The 25,965-nt window shown below is 35.1% G+C and overlaps 1 protein-coding gene across 4 annotated transcripts in view; it reads right to left on the reverse strand.

Moving 5' to 3' along the window:
- NBEA (neurobeachin) overlaps positions 1–25,965 on the reverse strand; it is a gene marked incomplete at its 5' end in the record, with an annotated part of 629,414 nt that overhangs the window by 337,460 nt on the left and 265,989 nt on the right. For all 4 annotated transcript variants that reach the window (XM_082675501.1, XM_082675500.1, XM_082675503.1 and 1 more), the window contains one exon: positions 25,292–25,419. In XM_082675501.1, the coding sequence (XP_082531627.1) occupies positions 25,292–25,419 (128 nt within the window). The remainder of the gene's footprint in view (positions 1–25,291; positions 25,420–25,965) is intronic.

Genomic DNA, 25,965 nt, shown 5'->3' on the forward strand with positions numbered 1-25,965 from the left:
TCTTCCCGGACCTAGGCTCGGACCTGTATCCCCTGCACTGGCAGGCAGATTCTTAACCACTGCACCACCAAGGAAGACCTACATAGAGCTTTATCATTTACAAATCACTTATATATGCTGTCTCATTGGATTCTCTTAACAACTCTTTGAACTAGTTATTATCACCTCATGTGAGAGATAAAAAAATGAAGGGATTCAGTGACTAGCCCAAGATGTTTCATACAGTAAGTGGTGGAACTGGGACCTGAATTCAAGTCATTTAACTTGAAAGGCCATTTCGTGTTTGCTGCAGCACTACTTAAATACTTTGACACTAACAGGATGGCAACATGTGACGATGAGAAAGGTCATAATGGTTAATTCCAACTTGGGTGATTTTGATAGTTTTCTTGGAGAAGGTAGCATATGTTGGTCAGACATGGGGACCAAAAGCTTAAGCAGAAAGTACAGAGGGAGCAGGGGACGAAAAAACTCTGAAAAGACCTTTGTAGCTTGGGCGACTGGCTGACTAGAATACAGGGGGGTTTGAAAGTGGGACTGGAGCGCTACAGTAAAATTCAAAGATAGGTAAAGATGGAAAGAAAGAAAATTACACGTTTTTGAAAGTTAAGAGGGGAGGAATGACACTAGGATCAGTTATGGCATCCCTATTCCATGATGACTTTTCTTACCTTGTCAATTAAGAAGTATCCCCTACGGAAGCGATACAAATGTGCCCCTCCAGCAAAAATCTAGTTAGAAGTGTTGGCCAGTTAACAGAACACTTTCACCAGGAAATGTATATTCACCAGAATAACTATTCTGACTAGAAATACCAGTCCAATACTGTGGACCATACTATCTTACCAGTATAAAGTGAACCCATGGAATGTAGACAGTCAACATGTGAGAGAAAGAAGCCTGAAAATATAGGAGGTGCTCCAGTGGTGAGGAAACTGTCTAGTACAAGCTTTTGAATATACTATGAACTACACTGAAACATTGTTCAACGTTGTCTGACTGGCCAAGATACAAGTACATGAGAAGTTGAATTAGGTAGACAAATTTGAGGTGGTCCAGATCCAGGCAGCAAACACATACTGATACTGGGTACAGATGAGTGAACGGCCACCCAAATAAATCGCTGGCAGTGTTTTTGGGTTTACACTTACTAGGGGTAAAAAGTCAGTTTCTACTTTCAGAACTACATTCCTCTGCCAATAAAACAAACAAACCACCACCAACAACAAAACCTCACCAAATCCCACTAAATTGTAAAATGAACATTAAGTTAAAAGCTTGACCTTTGGGATAAAACTATCTTTCTTTAATAAAAGAAATACTGAAATGTATTGTGATGCTGTTTTAATACACAGCCGTCAGAAACATTTGATTCAATGTGTGGGTCTGACTTCATGCATCTGTAGAATTAGAAGATCAAATTATGACACTTAAAAATAGTGTAGAAAAATTCCATCTCTAGCAGGATGCCCCTTATGGTGGGAGGTGAAGCGTATGAAGCGTTACGGTTACAAGAGAGGAATTATACTTACAGCTGGGATGCATCTTCTAAGGAACATCAAGTTTTCTTTCAGCAAGGGCCCTCTTCCAAAAGAGGAGAGCATTCACATCTATGACTAGGGCAGTGCTGAGTATATTCTCAATAAACTTTAGTTAAATGAATTAAAAACCATCACTAACTGAGGAAATATACAGTTGATATATATTTATACAAATAAATATAAGTTGATGAAGAAAAAAGATTTTAAGGAAAAATAAGAGTATTTTTTTAAGAACAAGAGCGCCATTCAAAAAGCATTTATTTTTACTTATTTATTTTTTTAACATCTTTATTGGAGTATAATTGCTTTACAATGGTGTGTTAGTTTCTGCTTTATAACAAAGTGAATCAGTTATACATATACATATGTTCCCATATCTCTTCCCTCTTGCGTCTCCCTCCCTCCCACCCTTCTAGGTGGTCACAAAGCACCGAGCTGATCTCCCTGTGCTATGCTGCTGCTTCCCACTAGCTATCCACCCTATGTTTGGTAGTGTATATATATCCATGCCACTCTCTCACTTCGTCACAGCTTACCCTTCCCCCTCCCCATATCCTCAAGTCCATGCTCTAGTAGGTCTGTGTCTTTATTCCCGTCCTACCCCTAGGCTCTTCATGACATTTTTTTTCCCTTAGATTCCACATATATGTGTTAGCATACAGTATTTGTTTTTCTCCTTCTGACTTAACTTCACGCTGTATGACAGACTCCAGGTCCATCCACCTCACTACAAATAACTCAATTTCATTTCTTTTTATGGCTGAGTAATAAAAAGCATTTATTGAACTTGTGTCTTATGTGCCAGATACCCCGCCAGGTGCTAAGTTTAAAAAGAAGTGAGGAAAGTGGGAGTTTATATAAACAAATAATCATGACACAGAATCGTAGGAAGGACACAGAGAGTACAGAGTGTTAGACACACAGAAAGGGTAGTGAGCAGCTCTGCTGAGGAGAATTTATAGGGAGTGTGACATCTGAGTTGGATGATGCTAACCCTATCTAGGCAAAAAAAGGAAAAAAGGAAAGTCATCCGAGGTAACAGAGAAACATCAGAGGTATAAAGAAGCATGACATTGCTAGTAAAATGGAATTGGGATGCTATACTGAGGAGTGCAGAGGATGGAAGGTGGTGAAATGAAGATGGAGGAAGAGAGGAAAGAGAGCCATCTATGGCATCCTATTCCTACCGGCAACAGGAAGCCACTGAAGGATTTTAAGCAGGGGCAGACAGAATTCGATCTATTTTGGGAAGATCGCTTCTGTCAGTGGAATAGGAACTGTCTAGTCAAGATGATGAAAACCTGAGCTGAAGGCGGCAGCAATGCAAGCAGAGACAGTTTGAAAGACATTTTGGAGAAGACAATAAAATACTCTGGATAACTGAATATGACATTAAAGGACAAGGTAAAGGAGCAAAGTGTGAATAAAACCTTTAAGTGAGAAAGGAAAATAAATGAAGGAGCAGGTTTGCAGAAAGAAAGTGAGTTTCATCCCAGACAAAATTTAGAATATAAGCAAAAAAATTAATTTTGATATTTAAGATTATTTGTTTTTTAGGTATGGATGCTATAACCCTGACAAACCTGATATAAATAAATTGCACAGATAACATGGCATTGGACAAAACTGTGGAGTTATTATGAGTCCCACTAGCAAACTACCGGTAGTAATCTTACCAGTACAGTTTTTTTTTTTTTAACATCTTTATTGGAGTATAATTGCTTTACAATGGTGTGTTAGTTTCTGCTTTATAACAAAAAAATATGGAATGCTTCACGAATTTGCATATCATCCTTGCACAGGGGCCATGCTAATCTTCTCTGTATGGTTCCAATTTTAGTATATGTGCTGCCGAAGCAAGCACCAGTACAGTTTTAAGATCTAGTTTTTCTCTTTCTCCTCATAATAAAATATGCTAATTTAATTTCCATCAAATAGACATGACTATACTGATAATTTGAATTTTAAATATCAAGTCTGCCCAGGACAATTTAGTTTTTAAATAACTTTCTAATGATTTTAACTTTTCTAAGTTCCAAAATTAGTACACATTAATGGCACTGAAATAGTTGAAATAGCTTCATTTTAATAATAAATGTTGAATAAGAACTACAGACCTTGAAAGAAAGTTTGCGTGCTCACTACCCTTCACTTGCTTTAGTTTCAGTGGTGTGCAGCTGGCAGTGTCTTTGAAATTCTCTGCTCTGTATAGCTTTCACATTGTGTTATGCGGCATTCTGAGATACAGCGTATAACTATAAAGTGTGTATCTCTTGTGACTTCTGCAATGCTTACACATTTTTATCCACATAATATCAATTTCGTATGTTTTTTACATTTCTTTTACTTTTTTACCTGAAACATGAAATTTATTTTTCTATTTCATCACTGTGATATTCTCCTGACGGTAAAAAATTACTTTCAGTGTTACCATTTAAGTCATCTAAACTTATTAAGGTCAAAAACGTAACAATTAGCAAACTGTGGCTTTCTAACTTAAAACTGAAAAACTAAAACCAAACAAAAAAAAACAATATTAAATAAACATCCTCTGAAATAACAATAATGGCTTGAATTTTTACTGTTACTGCTACAACTAATATTAATATGTGTCTAAGTAGTATTACTATTTTTTTTATTTTTAACATCTTTATTGGAGTATAATTGCTTTACAATGGTGTGTTAGTTTCTGCTTTGTAACAAAGTGAATCAGTTATACATATACATATGTCCCTGTATCTCTTCCCTCTTGCATCTCCCACCCTCCCACCCTCCCTGTCCCACCCCTCTAGGTGGTCACAAAGCACCGAGCTGATCTCCCTGTGCTATGTGGCTGCTTCCCACTAGCTATCTTTTTTTTTTTTTTTTTGCGGTACCCAGGCCTCTCACTGTTGTGGCCTCTCCCGTTGTGGAGCACAGGCTCCGGACGCGCAGGCTCAGCGGCCATGGCTCACGGGCCCAGCCGCTCCACGGCACGTGGGATCTTCCCAGACCGGGGCACAAACCCACGTCCACTGCATCGGCAGGCGAACTCTCAACCACTGCGCCACCAGGGAAGCCCTAGCTATCTATTTTAAGTTTGGTAGTGTATATATGTCCATGCCACTCTCTCACTTTGTCCCAGCTTACCCTTCCCCTCCCCGTATCCTCAAGTCCATTCTCTAGTAGGTCTGCATCTTTATTCCCGTCTTGCCCCTAGGTTCTTCTGACTTTTTTTTTTTTTTTTTGATTCCATATGTATGTGTTAGCATACAGTATTTGTTTTTCCCTTTCTGACTTATTTCACTCTGTATGACAGTAGTATTACATACTATTTTGATTGGACATTTTAAGATTTGCCTTTATGTTTCAGAGAGTTTGATTTAAAACTGCACTACAAATGAAAACAACTGTAATGTTATCTTCAAGAAACTAAAATAACATTGAGCTCATTTACTAAAAAAAAGCTTTTTTAAATGTAATTAAACCATTACAGCTTATTTTTGTATTTAGATTACAAATTTTAATTGAAAAGTTTAAAAAACACCTTCAAAATACTGCAGAAACAGTGAGAGTTCATTCATTCATTGATTTACTTTAGTTCACTTAAAAACTAGGTTATCACAAATTTATGGCAGTCTTACTGTCTTCAGAATAGGAATAAAACTGAAGTCTCTGGATGTATCATATACATTAGGGGTCAGCATACATTTTGTAAAGACTCAGACAAAATACGTAGGCTTTGGGGATGGGGGCCAGGGGACAATAATAAATTTCTGTCACAACTACTCAACTCTTGCCATTGTAGGGCAAAAGCAGCCAGAGACAACGCATAATCAAATGAGCTTGGCCGTCTTCCAATAAAACTATTTCCTCACCCATAGGGGTGTGTGTGTGTGTTTGTGTGTGTGTGTGTGAATGTGAGAGAGGGAGAGAACACATACATGGGCACACATACTTGTACATACATCCTACAGATTTTTAAAACTGCAGGGGAAATTATTTTAGATGTATGCCTATGATACTTTATAATTCCAAAATACAAAAAGCTCTGAAAAAAGCTTTCTCGTAAGATTGTCATAACGTCAATCATCAGCAAAATTTCACCTAAATAATATGATGCTACTTACAAACTTTATTCTACTTAGCATGACTATCCCTATGTATTACTGAAAATATATTAATGTATTTAAGTCCATGAAGATGCTATGAAATACACATATAAGCACCTATTACTTTTCTTAAATCCCGAAATATCTGAATTACAAAACACATCGAGCTCTAAGTTTTTTTTTTTTTTAAATATGGGCTGGTTATTATTTTTTTATATAAATTTATTTACTTATTTTATTTTTTGGCTGCATTGGGTCTTCATTGCTGCGCGTGGTCTTTTCTCTAGTTGCGGCAAGCGGGCTCTTCGTTGCAGTGCGCGGGCTTCTCATTGCGGTGGCTTCTCTTGTGGAGCAAGGGCTCTAGGCGCGCGGGCTTCAGTAGTTGAGGCACGTGGGCTCAGTAGTTGTGGCTCGCGGGCTCTAAAGAACAGGCTTAATAGTTGTGGTGCTCAGGCTTAGTTGCTCCGCGGCATGTGGGATCTTCCCGGACCAGGGCTCAAACCCGTGTCCCCTGCATTGGCAGGCGGATTCTTAACCACTGCGCCACCAGGGAAGTCCCAAGCTCTAAGGTTTTGAATATGGATTTTAGGCATTTATTAAAATAAAAGAAATGTGACTTTGCTTTTTAAGAGTCAGAAATTAGTGGTACTCTCTTACATGAAATATTTTGAAAGATTAACAAAGATATTAATACTAATATATTAACTGCAACCTCAAAGTAATTTGATATTGTGACTTTTCCCATGGAAATTCCACATGTTCAAACTAAAAATCTATTTCCATATGAGAATGGTTGGCTAAGTGCTTTTAAATTGTAAATCTAGAATGCTCAGATTGCTCAGAAACAAGATTAACTGTAACTGTAGTTACATAATACCGTCATTTTGACTCATTTATTGAAATAAACTCTAAATTTTTGTTTGCTTGTTTGTTTTTGGCCATTGTGTTGATATAGCCTAGGAATCTTATTGGCTGTGGAGATTTTTTCTTTTTATAGTTTTGCTTCTGCTAAGAATTTTTGCATAGTGGTAGAACTTAAGTTCCTAACACTCTTTTATAGATTATTCCTCCACAGAATGATAGATTACAATAAAAAACTGAAGTTACAGCGATAGTTCCTGCATAGACATTTGCTCATGCTCTGACTGTGAGTGAGCTGAGCTGAAGAGAATATTCTCCTGGCATTATTATCAACACCTGTAAAATGTGAAACACTGTTGTAAATTTACTCTTTTTTAGAATTCTTTAGAATCCATGTTTGTGCTAGCCCATCAAAAATGTCATATCAAGGAAGATGTTCTGGCAAATTCTTGTTATTCAATGTCACTTTTTTTTTTTGTCTCCATGTGACTTCCACTTCTCTTTGCACATTCCATGGAAATACCATTTTACATTTACACATACTAAACAATAGATTATAAATTCACAATCACTTGGGACTGATTAAGTTTTGGGTTGGCTGTCTCTTGAGGTATTTTCATTTAAATAATTTATTTTAGGGACTATAAGTAAGCCACCGCTGTGTCACAGAGATGACACTGTCTTTGATCTCAAGGAGTGAAAGCCCGGTTATAAAAATAAGGCACATAAATAAACATATGAAGGTGTCCAGGGAGAGTATTATACTGAAGAAATTATAATAAGGCACTATGCCTCCAAATAACTTAAAACAACTATTGTTGAGGTTTTTATTAAAAACTTTTATCCATAGTATTAGACTCAAGTTTCCACTACAGAAGTGATTAACCTGAGTGTCTTGCCCTTTCCTTAACTTCCTGATTTAATCACAACAGCAATGAATAAGGATGAAATAAGGGAAATAAGAGACATTTTCACTATCATAAATCATCTGGATCCCTCAATTCTCTTTGGGTTAAATTTAATTATAGAACGAATTGCTATTCCTATATCACTCCTCTGCATCAACTTTCTTCTATTCTCCCTGTGCTGCTTCAAATTCCAAAAGTCTCTATTAAATTCTAAAACTACTAAACTATGTCTGGTTCAAATTTTGACATTACCCAAGAAAGACTCTGATCCTGAATTATTATTAAGAATACTATATATCTCTTAAACATGTATTTCATTTCAAGAAATATTAATAATCAAAAAAAGCAAGATAAATAGTTATACAGTCAAATCACATAGAGTTGAATTAAATGGCTATACTAATGCCTACTTATTAAAAATAAAACAATAATTCATATTCCATAAGATATGGGATCCTCCTTTTAGACATAGTGTGTATAAATGAATGATTTGTGTAATTATAGTTCCAAACTACTGAGATTCTGACTTTCATTTATTTATATTCTCAAATAAGTACATTTAATAATTTTAGGTTCTCAAACGTAACTAAATTTAAATTTAAAATTGCTTTTTAGTAATACACACCTTTAAGTTCTTTATTTTTATATTCAGAAAAACACTGGTTATTTTTCTTTTAAATACTCATATAATGCACAATGGAAATACTATGCATCACTTTTCTTAATACATTCATAAAGTCAAAGATAAAAACTAAGAAAATAATTAGTAAAAGGAAATTATTTGATAAATATTGTCATTAAGCCTAAAAAGGGAAAAAAAAGGCTACAGGATAAAGTAAGCTCAAGTAGAGGTCAGTCAGCTGAACCTCACTTATTTTCAAGAGTACATTAACTTTATCCAATAAAGTTGCTAACAGCTTATTGTTATTTAAGCCTATAAACTTAAATAAAGTTTAAGCTTTATTAAGGCTTAAATTGTTGAAGCACTCAGAGAAAACAAGCTAGACTTTCGGAGAACTCCTTATCTGTGCTCAAAGCAATAAATTCTCCAATTTGACTCAAGCTGAATTTTCTTTACTGAATCCTCCATTTAAAACAAAATATTGGGCTTTCCTGTTGGCGCAGTGGTTGAGAGTCCGCCTGCCGATACAGGGGACACGGGTTCGTGCCCTGGTCCGGGAAGATCCCATATGCGGCAGAGCGGCTGGGCCCGTGAGCCATGGCCGCTGAGCCTGCGCGTCCGGAGCCTGTGCTCCACAACGGGAGAGGCCACAACAGTGAGAGGCCCGCGTACCACAAAAAAAAATAAATAAATAAAAAATAAAAATTAAATAGGGATGAATAAGCAGTCCAGTTTTATTCATTCTTAAGAATGAACTAAAAAGTTTTTGGAACTTGAAAGAACTCAGAAATTCCTTCATTTTAACAACATTTAAGATACTGCCAAAAGTCACAGAAATTATTTTAAGTATATACTCCATCTAAGCAGTAGTTTATTGCGATTATTTGACAAGGATTATATAAGCAAAAAAGTATAGATCACTAAATTAACAAGATTATTTTGCCTATACCAGAAAACTCTATATCCAACTCACACCCATCCACAATTCAGAGTCAAATTATATGGTTATATACGTACCAGAATACAGTCTGATAACGATACCGTAGAGAAGTCAGTATGTGAATTGCTTTGCATTTAAAAAAATAACACTTCAGCATAAAATATTAGACCCACTTATTAAAGTAAATGGTGCTTTTATTTCTTCTAATTCTTCTTGCAATAACAGATCTACTACAAATAACACTTATTTTTTGTTTTAACATCTTTATTGGAGTATAACTGCTTTACAATGGTGTGTTAGTTTCTGCTTTATTAACAAAGTGAATCAGCTATACGTATACATATATCCCCATATCTCCTCCCTCTTGCATCTCCCTCCCACCCTCCTCCCACCCCTCTAGGTGGTCACAAAGCTCATCTCCCTGTGCTATGCAGCAGCTTCCCACTAGCTATCCATTTTACATTTGGTAGTGTATATATGTCCATGCCACTCTCTGACTTTGCTCCAGCTTACCCTTTCCACTCCCAGTGTCCTCAAGTCCATTCTCTACATCTGCGTCTTTATTCCTGTCCTGCCCCTAGGTTCTTCAGAAACATTTTTTTTTTTTTTTAGATTCCATATGTATGTGTTAGCATACGGTATTTGTTTTTCTCTTTCTGACTTACTTCACTCTGTATGACAGACTCTAGGTCCATCCACCTCACTACAATAAATAACTCAATTTTGTTGCTTTTTATGGCTGAGTAATATTCCATTGTATATATGTGCCACATCTTCTTTATCCATTCATCTGTCGATGGACACTTAGGTTGCTTCCATGTCCTGGCTATTGTAAATAGTGCTGCAATGAACACTGTGGTACACGACTCTTTTTGAATTATGGTTTTCTCAGGAAATATGCCCTGTAGTGGGATTGCTGGGTCATATGGTAGTTGTATTTTTAGTTTTTTAAGGAATCTCCATACTGTTCTCCCTAGTGGCTGTATCAATTTACATTTCCACCAACAGTGCAAGAGGGTTCCCTTTTCTCCACACCCTCTCCAGCATTTATTGTTTGTAGATTTTTTGATGATGGCCATTCTGACTGGTGTGAGGTGATACCTCATTGTAGTTTTGATTTGCATTTCTCTAATGATTAGTGATGTTGAACATCCTTTCATGTGTTTGTTGGCAACCTGTATATCTTCTTTGGAGAAATGTCTATTTAGGTCTTCTGCCCATTTTTGGATTGGGTTGTTTGTTTTTTTGATATTGAGCTGCATTAGCTGCTTGTAAATTTTGGAGATTAATCCTTTGTCGGTTGCTTCATTTGCAAATATTTTCTCCCATTCTGAGGGTTGTCTTTTGGTCTTGTTTATGGTTTCCTTTGCTGTGCAAAAGCTTTGAAGTTTCATTAGGTCCCATTTGTTTATTTTTGTTTTTATTTCCATTTCTCTAGGAGGTGGGTCAAAAAGGATCTTGCTGTGATTTATGTCATAGAGTGTTCTGCCTATGTTTTCCTCTAAGAGTTTTAGAGCGTCTGGCCTTACATTTAGGTCTTTAATCCATTTTGAGTTTATTTTTGTGTATGGTGTTAGGGAGTGTTCTAATTTCATTCTTTTACATGTAGCTGTCCAGTTTTTCCCGCAAACAGTCATTTTTTGAATCAGTATGAACTGGGATATCTACAAAGTGGAGTCAAATAAATGGTAATAAAAAATGTCTGACAAAAAGTAAGGAGCTAGTCATTCCCAAGAATTAAAGACATTTAATGATTCAGTTCTAAAAACAGCACTGCATACTTACTGTACACAAGGCACAGATATGAAACAGATGTGTTCCATGTGCTAGAGAATCCTGCATTCTAATGGAGGACACAACAGATAAACTGATCAGTTTAGTGTGAAGAAAAGAAGTGTTATCTCAGAACCATTACAGGATATTGACTTGGTAAACAAGATAAATGATGTAATTAAAGTAATTCTTATTGTGAATATAATATGGTGAAATTGGAAATATGGTGAAATTGGAAATATGGAAAATGGTGAAATTAATAACAAAATGAAACATGCAACCTAAAATAATGAACAGTTATTAATTTCTTGGGAAAAATTGACTTAGAGATCACTCCAAGATCAGCAATCATGAATATTTCAACTTGTAAAACAGAATCTGTTTAATTTGACAGTAAAAAACTACCTCTGTTGACAGAATATAAAACTGCAAGATTTTCCCATATATCAAAACAAATACATTAATAGAAAGCACAACTAATGTGAGAATATTTTCGAGTTTAAATGTTGCAAAGTACAGCTATTGAAATAATCTGTATAATCTTTTTAAGTAACTAGTTTCAAAGTCAAAATAATATCCTTAATAAGAAAGATTACCTTTGGTTGGGTTTAGTATAACTAGAACAACCCTACTGAGTAGAGAGAACAACATTTTTGAGATAGTAACATGTATATCATGAGTCACAGGTTGTATTTCCGGAGGGAGAAGGAGGAGAAGATAATCCTTTAGCAGTTAAAACTGGTATCACAAGTCCAAATTGTATCTTTCATGGATTCTATTATGTACAGTAGAGTTTATATTGATTTTATATGCAATCCAGTAAATTCTGTTACTGGATATGAAGCAAAAATAGATTGAAAGCACAGATTCTACATGGAGGGGCAACGTATATAGAAAGCAGTACGGACAAAGAAGTTACCCAGGAAAATAAACGTTAAAGGAGACATGGAGGAAAAGCTTAGACCTCTGGTGAAAGTCCACAAAGGTAACCATTTTATGAACTGGTTTAAGAATAGCTAAAATAGAAAAATATTATTACTTGATCAGAATCTCACCATGTATAAAAAATTATACAATCTTGGTTTGCATTATTATACAGCAGAAAAATTAAAGATGGAATATTATCCCACTGCCCTTTGCAATAATAGGACAAGAAATAATAAGCTTATATTAGTACTACAATTTCTGAGGGACATAATGAAATAGACTCTATTTGTAGGAAAAGTATCAGGATGGTACAAGGTGGGTTCTAGGAAATAGTTACATGAAACCAAAGATGCTCACTTGGCAAATGAGAAGATTTCTGGGGAAAGAGTTACTGCAGAAAGGGCTTATTTCTCTTGTGATCTGGGGTCCACCTAAACTGTAGCAACTCTACCTAATTAAAGGGCATCTGTAATGTGGAAAACTGTGTTTTGATACCTGAGAAGGACAGACTGGAGACTGATGGTCAAGGGTGACATGCCCTGGGCCTGACCTCAATCCTTGAAACCAGAGACAAGGAACAACATATCTGGACAGCAGAGATCATGGACCAGGAAAAAGTCTGCCTGTGTATATTCTCTTTAGTTGTGGTGGTGTTTAAAATACAATGCAGGTATTTTTAAATATCTGAATTTAGTAACAAATCAGTTGGTTCTCCCACTTCGTTCTAAAATATTAGGGCTTATCCTGAGCTCTCAGAACTAGGCAATTTTATTAGCATTACAGAATTCTTTAATCTGAATCAAGTTTTTAATTAACTCAAAGAAGATCTAAACTGAAAATCTGAAGACATGGTTTCAGAATACAAACTAAATAGCTGTGTAAACTTAAGCTAAGACATTTGCCTCTCTTGACACTAAAAATCTTCTCTGGTAAACGACAGATTAATGATTTTGAAACTTTTTTTTTTTAACTACAATCTAAAGCGATACACTTTACATCCAGATCTACTATGTATAATTGAAACAAATGTTTCACAGAGTATCACTTCCTCTCACTGTGTGCAGATACTCTGATCTCTGCTATGCTATGTCATGGCATGCCATTAAAAATCCTGTCAGGGCATGCTTTACTGATTATGCCATATCATCAATGGACCACAAGCTGCAGTCTGAATGTCACTAAAGCTGGCCTGCCTCCTGTATTTACATGGCCTCAAAGCTAAGGATAGTTTTTACATTTTGAAATGCTTGGGAAAAAAAAAAGAAAGAAGAATATTTCATGACACTTGAAACATAAAATATTCAAATGTTGAATATTCAAATTTCATAGCCAAGCTCATTGCTTTACATATTGTCTGCAGCTACTTCCTCACTAAGATGGCGAAGTTGAGAAGTTATGACAGAAACTGTATGCAAAGGCTAAAGTATTTGCTTTTGGGCTCCATATGGAAAAAGTTTGCTGATTCCTACACTAAAGGACACCTGTGTTTCTTTCTGGCCTGAATATCCATGATTCTAAGTACTTCCTTCATGTCTTACTGGGCTAAACTGGGACTAGCGGAGTAGTTGCATGATGGTGAGAAAAATGATATGGAAAAGTATGGGTTCTTGGTAAGTTATATAGGCATCAGATTTCTATTTCATTCTGTACTTGAAAACAAGAATGAGAAGTAGTAATCCAACAGGCAGTACGTGGTGGTAGTATACAGATTAAAATCATTTACAGCATCTGTCCTGTGAGTTCATAGGGCTTTCACTCGTAGCCTTTAAGTATGTCCTTTTTATAGTGGTCCCAATAAAGGATGGTAGTTGTTTCGCAGGGATTAGTTTTGAACATAAAATGGACGATTATGTTGCACAGCTTTGCTATGTACACGTCAAATTCGCAATGATAAAACAGGCACTAAGGGGAGAAAAAAAAAGCTTCACTTTTACATACTTTATCTGAGTTGAAATTGTCTTTCAACTGTCTTTTTAAAATCTTTTTTTTTGTTTGCATTAGACCTTTATTGAAACACTAGATTTATTCAATAAAATCTTATTTGCTCTTTCTGCCTCCAGACTCTCCTATTTAAACCTTGCTGTATACAACTGACAGACAGTATCTTAATCATATTTTGATTTTCTCTCTCCCTTTTCAAAATTCTTCTGTAGATGACTAGGATCTAGTTTCTTTTTCTCTAGAATATATGTATTTGGCAAAGTCAGTGTCTCTGCCTTTCCACAATCTTCAACAGTGGTCATGAACAGATATACATTCTTCTGGCCCTGGTATCTTCATTTCCCTTACATACCTGGTTTCCCTTCCAGGTTTAAACCTGACTAACATGCACCCAAATTCTGTTTCTGTGTATGCTGTACTGTTATTTTACAAAATTTTGTTTTAGGAATATAGTTGGGAACAAAGCAATATCAGGATAAATATCAGCTTTCTGGGATATAAACAAAACTTGGGAGTACTGTACTGAAATATATTATTTCATGGTCAATATTAAAAATTAGTTACTATAACCATCACTCGTGAAGTCCTCAGACAACGTTGGAATAAGGAAACCAAGGGATTTTTGCTTTTTGCCTGTTTCAAATTAAATAAATTAAGCCCCTCTCTTTTATCATTCAGACCAACTACTAGAATCTACTTGACTATAGAAAACAATTTCATTTGTTCTACCATCCACTTATCCATCCACAAGTGTGTTTTGGGTACATAGCTAATGCTAGGTCCTCTGGCAGGTCCTAGAGCCCTTGTGGAGTGCATGCTTTCCATGAATCTATTAAAACAGAAGGAAAAAAAATAATATTCTCAAGTTTTTAAAGTATGTAAGTTAATATTATAAAATTAAAAGAATATTTATAACATATTTCATAATCTAAAACAATCAGAATTCAGTTTAAAAAAAGGTGGATTTGCCTTAGAGCAACTTAAGGATACAGAGGGCCATCAGTTACTAAATGAACTCAGTATAAACACTGTGAACTAATTACATACTATAACTATATAATGTCCATAAGAATATAAAATGGCTGGAAAATATAACCACTGTAAGTACTCAGCAGTGTATTTTCTCTTTAAAATTTTCCAATTTAGTTTTTCTTTCCCAATTGTTTATTTCTTGAATGTGCATAAACATCTGAGAGGGTGAAAAAATAAACGCCTATAGTGATTTCAAGCTTAGTTTCTGGAAGGTCCCATGTAGCTTAGCATATGTATAGACATTATATCTAAATCAGTATGCAGGCCAATTTTCACAATATAAAAATAAGTTATTTTCTGCCTCAATATAAACTACATGTGTAGCCTCCAAAAACAGACCTGTTATTCAATATTCTATATTCCATGGAATATACAGACCTTTGCTTCATGTTATTAACTGATCTAGAGCACCCATATGTAGTGATTTGCCCAGATAATGCAAGCTGATACCAGCCTGCGTGTCATTCTAAATATGGGCATTTTCTCTTCTGAAAACGTTCTGGTTTGCATGAAAATTTATATGAATACTTTAACTTTATTAGAACAAAAGAGAAAACTGTTCCCTTCTAAAATTATGTTATGAAATATATGATACAGGTAACTACAATCTATTATTTCGTGAAACAAAAATATTTCCCAAACACCATATCAAGGTAGATAATCCATTTCTTAGGGATACATTTAGCTGCTACTGATGACAGATTCTTCATATTCAGTTATTCCTGTAGTAAGTAGTTCCGATATACCACTTTTAGATGGCCACACATGGCCTACATTTTTAAAGCTTCTTTTTTAATCCAAGATACAAAGATCATGCACTACATTCAGTTGTCATAGCTTATTAGTATCCTTTCATCTACAGCAGTTCACAGCTTTCTTGCACCTCAAAACTTCCTAATTTTGGTATCCAGATTGCTTTTCTCCCCCCAGATTTAAAAAAAGTTTCCCCACGTTTAAATTCAGGCTACACACTTTGGCCAATAATATTCAATTTCATGGTCTATTCTTGATTTATATGCTGTTATTCATATCTCCTATCTCTGTGCAGAAGATTCATTCCTGTAGGCTTTACTTCTAATTTCTCTCCGGGGAGCCTAGGAGATGATGTGTTACCTCTGACTATATTTCTATAGTATACTACAGAACACTTAATATAGTATATTATATATACCAATATACTTGATATACGATATTCAGGAAATTCTTCTGGTAAATAAGGTTTCTCTGACTTTTCATCATTCCTTGATTTTATATTAGGTTGTTGGAATGTAGTTCCAGCTCAGCTAGTCAAGAATATATGATAAGAGTCATAATAATTTTAGTGAATGAAAAACTAATATTGGTTTGAGGACTTTAGTAAAATCATTCTCTTTGATGAATCATGTTTTCTTTGCTTTAATCATCTTTATTGGCTAAAAGGAGATTTCCATATTGAAATACTAAACTGGGCAGTTTGAAATATTTTATTTGTGATGAAAGAGTATGATTTCTCTTTTTAGAGGGTATTGTTTTCATGTTAGAAGTTACCTATGATGGAAAAATCTTTGTTAACATCTACATTTAGTAAACATTTGTGTTATTTTTTGGACAACTTAAATTCTACTAATTTGTAAGCAAAAAGTAATCTGGAAAAGATGCTCAGCGATTAGGGCAATACAAAAAGAGCTATGCTTTTGAACACAGAATCAACTAAAACTGAATGAGAACATCCTTGCAGATAAATTGTGAACTTAACAGATGCAGAAAATTCCATTTACATTTCCCTCAACTCACATCTATTCTTATTCTATAAATTATTCTTCTAAGTTCAGAAGTGTCCCTGTTCCCTTCCAAAGTGAATTTCTATATTTGGTCTGAGCCCTTCTTGATTCATGATGTCCTTTCTGCACTATTTCTCTTATACCTATCAAGCATCTTTATTTTTACATCTCCAATGTTTCGTTTTTTTTTTTTTTTTCCGTCTCCTAACAGACATAGATTTCTCCTCCATGAATAAAATTGTCCATACTCACTTGAATGTCTATCAATTTTACTCTCTTGTTTCACTGTCAAATTTTTCCAACAAGTGGTCTACGTTTAGTCATTTTTTTCCCCAAAATGTTCGCCTTTGGCAATCCAGTATCTGTTTCCACTATTCTTCTGAAATGTCTCCAAGGTAACCAAAGGATACGTTTCATGAAATCAAGTGGTCTGGTTTTAGTCTTCCTCCTCTTGACTTCTGCATAATATTTTCCACTTTCATGTAGTAAGAATAAATTTTCAGCCCGCATTTTTAACACTTAAGTTATTTTTCTATTTTAATTCAACTTTATAGAAAGACAGTTTACATAAAATACAATTTGACAATTTTGAATGTACACGTCTTTGAGTAAAGACAAATTTACACATCTATTTAGCCACCAGTACAACCTGCTCCCCGCAAATTTCCTTTGTCCCTATTCCTACTCAGTCTTCTCTGCATCCCTAACCCCAGACAACCACTGCATTCTACACAAAAGATTTCTTCTGCGCCAGTGTTTTGTAAAAATGAAATCATACGATACGAACTCGTTTAAGCCAGGCTTCTCTTGCATGATGTTTCTGAAATTCATGCATTTTGCTATGAGTATCAGTAGTTTTACTTTTTTTTTTTTAATTTCCAAGCAGTAATCTATCATATGGACATACAAGCATTTGCTTATCCATTTTTTTAATGAATATAATTTTTCTATTTCTATTTATTATGAATTTTTGTATGAAAATTTGTATCTTTATGTGGACATATGTGTGTTTTACTTGAATGATAACTGTAGTGGAATTCCTAGATCAAATTTTACGTGACTGTTGATAAAACATTGCCGAACTGTTTTTCAAAGTTGTACCCTTTTATATTCTGAATCAGCAATGCATGAGATCCTTAGGATTTTCTACATACGTGATAATTTCAACTGCAATCAAAAACAGTTTTACTTCCACCTCTCCAAATCTGTATGTCTATTATTTTTACTCCTTGCCTTACTGTACTACTTAAGATCATACAGTAAAATGTTGAGTTAAAGTGGTGAGAGGCAAAATCCTTCCCTGATTCCCAATTTCACTTGGTTTTTCACTAAGTATAACATTAGTTTCAGTTTTTCATAAATACCAATTTTAGGTTAGGTTTGTTCCCTTTGGGACCTATTTTTCTCAGAGATTTTATCATGAATGGGTATTGAATTTTAATAAATGCTTTTCCTGCATCAATTGAAAATGAAAAAAATATTTCATATATACCCCTATATTAACTATTTCTTACATTCTCCTTTGTTTCCAACTGGTATCATTAACCCTCTGCTTGAAAAAATTTACTCATTGCTATGTTGGCAATGAATTTTAACATCTTTTGTTGTGTGAAAAAGTCTTTATTTCTACTTCATTTTTGAGGAATATTTTCACTGGACAAAGAATTTCAGGTTGGAAGTCTTTTCTATCAACACTTGAAAGATGTTCCATTATTTTCTGGTTTGCAATAATTTCTGACTAAATGTTGATGATGATTTTATTTTTGTAACTCATGTTTTTTTTTCCTGACAGTGATTTCAACATTTTAATTTTAAATTATTATAGATTAAAACTGATTTTTTACTTTGCGTGTAAATTTCTATGAGATTTAATACATGTATTGATCCATGTATCACCACCATCCCAAGAAATCCTTTGAAAAATTCCTTTACAGTGATACCCTTTCCCACACATAAACCCTGACCACCACTGATCTGTATGGAGAATGTTCAAAAAATAAAAATAAAAAGGAAACATAACGTACACAACCCTTGGGATGAGTTTTTCTTCCACACAATAATTTTGATGAGATTCATCCAAGCAGTAAGGTTTATCAGTAGTTTGTTCCTTTTTTCTTCTGTTTGAATGCACCATAGTCCCTTTACTCTTTTACTCACTGAAAAACATTTGAATTTCTCCAGCTTCTGGCTATCACAAATAAAGCTGCTATGAACATTCATGTATAGGTTTCTATGTGAAGGTAAGTTTTCATATTCTCTAGGGAAAATTTCAAGGAATGGGATTACTGGGTCATATGATAAGTGACTGTTTAACTTAATAAGAAACTTCCAAACCATTTTCCTCAGTGACTGCCACTTTGCATTCTCAAAGCCATGGGTGAGAGTGCCAGTTGCTCCAAATTCTCCCCAGCACTTGGTATTGGGTGGGCCAAAAACAGCCTTCAGTTTAAGTAAAACGACACATTTTTCACTTTCACCAAGAACTTTATTGAATAACATATTCACCCTTTTGTTCCACTACCTTCTGCCATTTTTCAGGCAACTTCATAATTCCATCTTCCCAAAACTTTTTTATTTTTTGAGCAAAGAACTGTTCCATGTGCCTTTTACAGTCTTCAGGGAAATGAAATTTTTTTCCATTAAGAGAATTTTGTAAAGACCGAGATAAATAGAAATCCGAAGGTGCAATGTCTGGTGAATGCAGTGGATGAATCAGAACTTCCCAGCCAAGCTATAACAGTTTTTGCCCGGTCATCAGAGAAACACATGGTCTTGCATTATCCTGATGGAAGATTATATGTTTTCTGTTGACTATTTCTGGACGCTTTTCATTGAGTGCAGTGCCGCTTTCAGTTAGTCGAATCGGGAGCAGAACTTGGAATTAATCGTTTGGGTTTTCGAAAAGAGCTCGTAATAGAGGGCTCCCTTCCAATCCCACCATATACACAACATCACCTTCTTTGGATGAGGACCAGCCTTTGGTGTGGTTGGTGGTGGTTCATTTCGCTTGCTGCATGATCTCTTCTGTTCCACATTATTGTACAGTATCCACTTTTCATCGCCCTTCACAATTTGTTTTAAAAACGGAATGTTTTCATTACGTTTCAGTAGAGAATCGCATGCGGAAATGTGGTCAAGAAGGTTTTTTTCGCTTAACTTACGTGGAACCCCAACATCAAAGCAATTTACATAACCAAGCTGGTGCAAATGATTTTCAACGCTTGATTTGGATATTTTGAGGATGTCGGCTATCTCCCGCGTGGTATAACGTTGATTGTTGTCAATTACTCTTTCGATTGGATAGCTATCAACTTCAACTGGTCTACCCGACCGTGGAGCATCATCCAGTGAGAAACCTCCAGCATGAAACTTCGCAAACCACTTTTGACACATTTGATCAGTCACAGCACCTTCTCTATACACTGCACAAATCTTTTTGTGCATTTCAGTTGTGTTTTCACCTTTCTTGAAATAATAAAGCATAATATGCCAAATACACTGCTTTTTTTCTTCCATCTTCAATATTAAAATGGTTACCCAAAACTTCACCAATTTTGATAGGACTCTTTTTAAATGCACACTGATATGACAGCTGCCACATACAATCTAACAAAATTGTTTCAAATGAATTAAAGACAACTAAGTGCTACTAGAGCCATCTTACGGAAGAAAATGAACAAACCTTTTGGCCCACACAATATTATCAGTATTTTTTACTTTAGTCATTCTCATGTTTGTAGTGTTGTGTCATCCTGGTTTTAATTTGCATTTACCTTCTGATAATGTCGACTATCTTTTTATGAACTTATTTGGCATCCTAATGTGATCTTTTGTGAAGTATCTGTTCAAGACATTTTTAAATGAGTTGTTGGTTTGCTTAATGTTGATGACTACTTTTTGAAATTTTCTCTTGAAACCTGGTTTTGAACAGTTTAATTATGATGTTCCATGGAATTATTTTCTTTGTGTCCATCCCACTTGAGGTTAGTTGAATTTCTTGGATCTTAGGATTAATAGTTTTCAAATTATTTGGCTATACACATACACACATATCCTCTCAACCTCCTTCATCTTGGACTCCAATTCCATGTATGTTAAACTGCTTGAGGAGTAGCCCTTGTTACTGACACTCCTTTCCCATTTCCAGGCTGCCTCAAGTCTATCTGTATTTCATTTCCTGACTTTGAGACTATCTGCTGTATCCCCATGATAATTAAGTTATCTCTAATGTTCTTGTGAGTTCTCAACCAAACACAAGTAATGCTCATGGAACATAGCAGTGATATTCAGGGCCATTCTGTGCGGTGGTGGAACAAGGTAAAGGGCACTAAGGCTAAGACACATACACACACGGCCCTCACCCCCAACACACACACACAAACATCTTCTCTTCTAATTAACTTGGGTCTGCTTCCTTATTACTATGGCAACTCTAGGCTCATGGTATTTCCAAGACCTCCTGAATAACAGTTATCAAGATCTAACGTCAGCACTCCATCTACAATGGGACCTTCTTCCTTAAATCTGAACTCTAAAATAGGCTCCTCTCAACTCTTTAAGAGAAGTCCAGTGGCTCCTCTGAAGTGCATCCTCCATTGCTGCCTAAGCCAAATAAATAAAGCAATTTTGTTTTGTTTTAAATTAATGATAATGATCATTTATTCAAAAAGATGAGCAGGACTGGTGGGTGATGATTACATACAACTTCTATAAATTGACAAGGATTAAAACAATGGTGTACTCATGCAATAATAGAGCAGTGAAACAGATTTAAAAGTTCGGTAACCAACCCATTAGTATAACTATAACAATTTTGGACCAAACGTTGTTTTGCCATCTTTTTTTTTTTTTTTTTTTTTTTTGGTATGCGGGCCTCTCACTGTTGTGGCCTCTCCCGCTGCGGAGCACAGGCTCCGGACGCGCAGGCTCAGCGGCCATGGCTCACGGGCCCAGCCGCTCCGCGGCATGCGGGATCTTCCCGGACCAGGGCACGAACTCGCGTTCCCTGCATTGGCAAGCGGACTCTCAACCACTGCGCTACCAGGGAAGCCCCTGTTTTGCCATCTTAAGCTGGTAGATTTTGATACTTGCATTATATACTCTAATTTGTACACATTAGTTTGCACATTGAAAAGCTAGAATTTTCTTAGAGAAAGTTCACTAAGCTCCCCAAAACTATCATCTTAAAAAATACTAATTATTGCCAATGGGAAGACACACGCGCACACACACACACACACACACACACACACAAAAGCTATGCAAAAATAGCTACCGTTAATGAGTGAACTTAAAAGGTATGAACAACACTGATTCCTATAGAATCATACAATAATAAATTTAACACAGGTTGACTAATAAAATGATAGACAAATTAAGAAAAGGAAAGGACATTATTTTAGCATGTGTTTTAAAGGACACAGACAGTATAAACTACCAATAATTAATTATTCTATAAGAAAAGAGTTAAATGGATACACACGTGAATCAAGAAAAACTGAATATAAAACAACAAAGATTCAATTCAAACATATTTTATGATTACTTGAAATCAGGAGTAATTGTCTTCTCTTCTCATAAGACATTAAAATATCTTCAGTTACCTAAATCCAGTTTTGTTCCTACCATACCTATACATATGATGAAATCAAAAGCACTGAGATTTATTCATCAGAAGCACTATTTCTGAACAGAAATATTCAATAACTAAAGATATTTTATCATATTACTCTCCTGAGCTCTTCACAATAGTTTGACAGTTTTTCTTCTCAGAGGAGAGGAATAGTGTGTCAAATTATGGAAAGAAGGGAAATGGAGGAGAGGGAAAAAGAAAGAATGATCAAGAGTACATGTTCAAGAATGAGAACATGACAGGATATATATTTCCATAGTCTGGGGCAGAGAGCAAGGATGGACCTTGGGTGAGTATAGGATCCAAGGCATGGGTGTGGATGATTGATCAATATTAGGAATTCTCACCACAGAACACAAAAGTTTTATCTACCTTCCCTTATTTTCAAAACTTACCTCTACCAAACATTATCAGTAACACAAATAATGTTGTATTCAAGTACAAGGAAAAAAATACTCAATATTATGTACCAGAATCTAAGTTAGGCAATGTTAATAAAACCAATAAAATACTTCCTATTTGCAAGCAAAAACTAATTTTATTAATATTGTATAAATAAAATGGCACAGGAGCACAGAAGAGAAGGCATTAATTTGGCATAAGGAACCTGAAGCAGAACTCAAAGGATGAGAATAATTTGGGGGAAAGAAAAAAGGAAAAAGATCCAATGCAGAAGGAAGGGTTGTACAAAAACAAAGCAATGTGACAATGTGTAACTTACTGAATGTTAAAGGAATGTCCTCTATAGTAAGAGGACAGAGACTAGTTGAGTCTGAAAAGGAAGGTTATGACTAAATGGTGAGGATACCTAATGCTGTTCTGGAATACAGCAGAGGATTCTAGATTTTTTGATTGTATGGCCTAGCAGAAATTTGGAGGACCATATCTTAAGGTTGTCAACTTTCTATTGTGCCAAGTAATGGCATTTACAAAACGAAACTCAAAACTTAAAAATCTACCATTTGCTATCATCGTTTTATTAAGAAGAATCATTTTAACACAAAAGAAGAGTATGAACATTACACCAACATAGTTTTAAAAATAGGATATTTAATTAAATTCTTTGGATTCACAAAAGTGAAAAAGTAAAATTGTATTCTATCAAGGGAACACAAAGTGAATTCTTAATATATAACTCGGTCTAACGTTTCCTTTTTAGCACAGTCACCTTTATAAAAATCCAAGAGGATTATTCATAATGCTGCTTCAACTCAATTCAGAGTATTTGAGGTAAACTTAGGGAAGCCCAAGAAAAACAGCTCTCAATTACAGGCTATTTCTCCTACCTTCTCTCTGCAGGGCTGGGAAGAAATAAGAAACAGTCCAGATGTCTGGCCATGGAAAATTCTGGAAAGGGGGCTACATGTATGGGGTTCTGACTGACCAACATAGAGCAGTTAAAAAGTCATCTGACAGTAACTCCTTAGAACTCAAAATTGTCACAAACTCATTTAGGAACCAATAATATAAGTTTTATAACTTCAAATAATTCCTTCTTTGCTTTGGCTGCTGGAAAACAGTGCTGAATTTGCATCCCAATTCTAATAACAGTACAGGATCCATTACTAACACTACTATATTACTAACTTTATTCCATGTTTATTTTTGCATGTATTTGTTCACCATTTATGAATTTCTTTGGTAAATTTGTCAGTTAATTTCTGGAAAAGATATACATAAATACTGAAAAAATTAAAAGACTTTTAGGGAATGAGGAAACATTTGAGATTTAATTTTTTAATGATGTTTATTGAATTTTTTTTCTTATTATACAGGTAACACATGTTATAGGGTCATTACACTATTCTCTTGACCTAGGACACTCTTCTAGTAAGCGGTATGGCTCACCTCCTTTAAGTCTTTGCTGAGATGTAACTTTTACTACTGGCTTATTTAAAATTAATCACCTCTTTAAAACTGCAACCTAACCCTGACACTTCTATAATACCAATCCCCTGTGTTGTACTTATCCTTTTACATAACACTTACCACCTCATATGCTATATAATTTAATTACTTATTTTGCTCAGTATTTATTTATGTTCTCTCTTTGATAGAATATAAGGTGACCAAGACAGGGATCTTTGTTATTTACTAATATATTCCAAGTATCTAATAGCACTTGGCCTAGAGCAAGAACACTGTATTAAGAAAAAAATGAATAGCCCTCCATGTGTCACTATTCTAAGAGCTTTATAGGCATTATACAATTTAATCCTTACAAGAACCCTGGGAGGGAGGTGTTATCATTGACTACACCTTATAGAAAGCAATTAAGCTACAAAATGGCTACGTAACTCACAAAGGTCATACAGCTAAGAAAGCAGTGAAACAAGGGTTTAAATTCAGGTTATTAACTATTATTGTTTCCCCTAATAGAAACAGATTGTGTAAAAGCAGTTGAGACAATGACAGAACAGGTAAGGAAAACTTCCAACAGTAAATAGGACGTAAAAAGCAAATATGTGTGTGTGTGTGTGTGTGTGTGTGTGTGTGTGTGTGTGTGTGTGTGTTGTGAGTGTATGTATGTTTGCAAATATATAAACATATATATAAATATATATATACCTGCTAAATTCAAGGAATAGCACCTAAAGCCATTATTCACGTACAGGATCATCTAGATATTGATTATCCCTTTCTGAAGCTCATGAATATTTATAGAACAAAACTTCTGTTTAAAGAAGTAAGGCTTCAGACAACCATATTTTTCAAAGCTCCTAATACAGATGCTTATATTAAATCTTCCCAACAGTTAATTTATCTTCTTTGCCTTCTCACTCCATTTAAGCTGCTGACGAGTAGATAACAGCTTCATCAATTCCCAGTTAAGTATTTCTTTACATTTTCTCAGTTAAGGATTCTCATATTACACATGGTATGTGTGAATAAGAAAAGTCACTTGAAGCATCACTTTAAGAGTTAGAAGGGGATTTTAGAGATCATTGCTTAGTAAACATGCCACCCTAATGAAGGATATACAGCAGCCCTAATAGATTGGGATTATAAGGGCCAGAGCCTCCCATTCCAACACTTTTTCAAAGTTCTTCATTCTGTTATTAGCATTGACTGAGCAAACATGCTACTTTTTTTTTTTTAATGAATAAGGAGAAAGCATACATGAATATCTTACTAGAATTTGTGGAAGCAATGTCTTTATATTCTTCTGTCAATAAATATTCCTCTAGTAGCACAAGTCATGCCATGATTAATAGATACATTATAGGAAACTAAAATAATTAGAATAGAGAGAGAAATCATACCTTCTATCAATAGCTCTTGTCCATGACTGCCAAGAAGTGTACGAGATAGGAATGGGGCAAAGTCTACAAAAATTTCACGAAGAAGAGGAGCAACTTTTTCTAAAGCTCTTTCAAGTTTTGCAGTGATGCTGTTGAAATTAAGACATAAAGACTAGTAAATATGGTTCAATATAAAAAGTCAAATAAACTTTACTTCTAAATTAAAACTTTAAAATTATAAAAGTCCAATTCTAACCCACTGAATAGTAACAGCTTCATGTAGAAGGGACACTGTAGAGTTTCACATCAGTCATAAGGCTACTCAAAAGACTGTTGCTAAATCAGATTGATTATACTGTGAAAAGGAATCAGGATCCTGTCACCCACAAGGGCCACAGATTCTGTCCATAACTCTAGGAGCTTCAAGAAAAGAAGTTCCTGTATGGCTTCTCTGTCTATCCTTCTTTCCACCAAAGAAGGCTGTTTCGAATACCTACTACACGGGTCACTGTGAAAGTTACAAAGAATGAGCTCTTGTTCTCAAGAGTTCCCTGAAAATTTCCTGAAAAGCAGGACAAATAAGGGGATAACTGAATTCAGTATGATACAGGTGAATTGCTTTGCCAAAGTAGGCGTTTTCTATTTCATAAGCCCACTTACTTTTTATTTACCAATCATTGTATCATTCATTATTT

The sequence above is a fragment of the Grampus griseus genome (assembly GCF_964374135.1).
Source record: "Grampus griseus genome assembly, chromosome: 18".
In the NCBI taxonomy this organism is placed as follows: domain Eukaryota; kingdom Metazoa; phylum Chordata; class Mammalia; order Artiodactyla; family Delphinidae; genus Grampus; species Grampus griseus.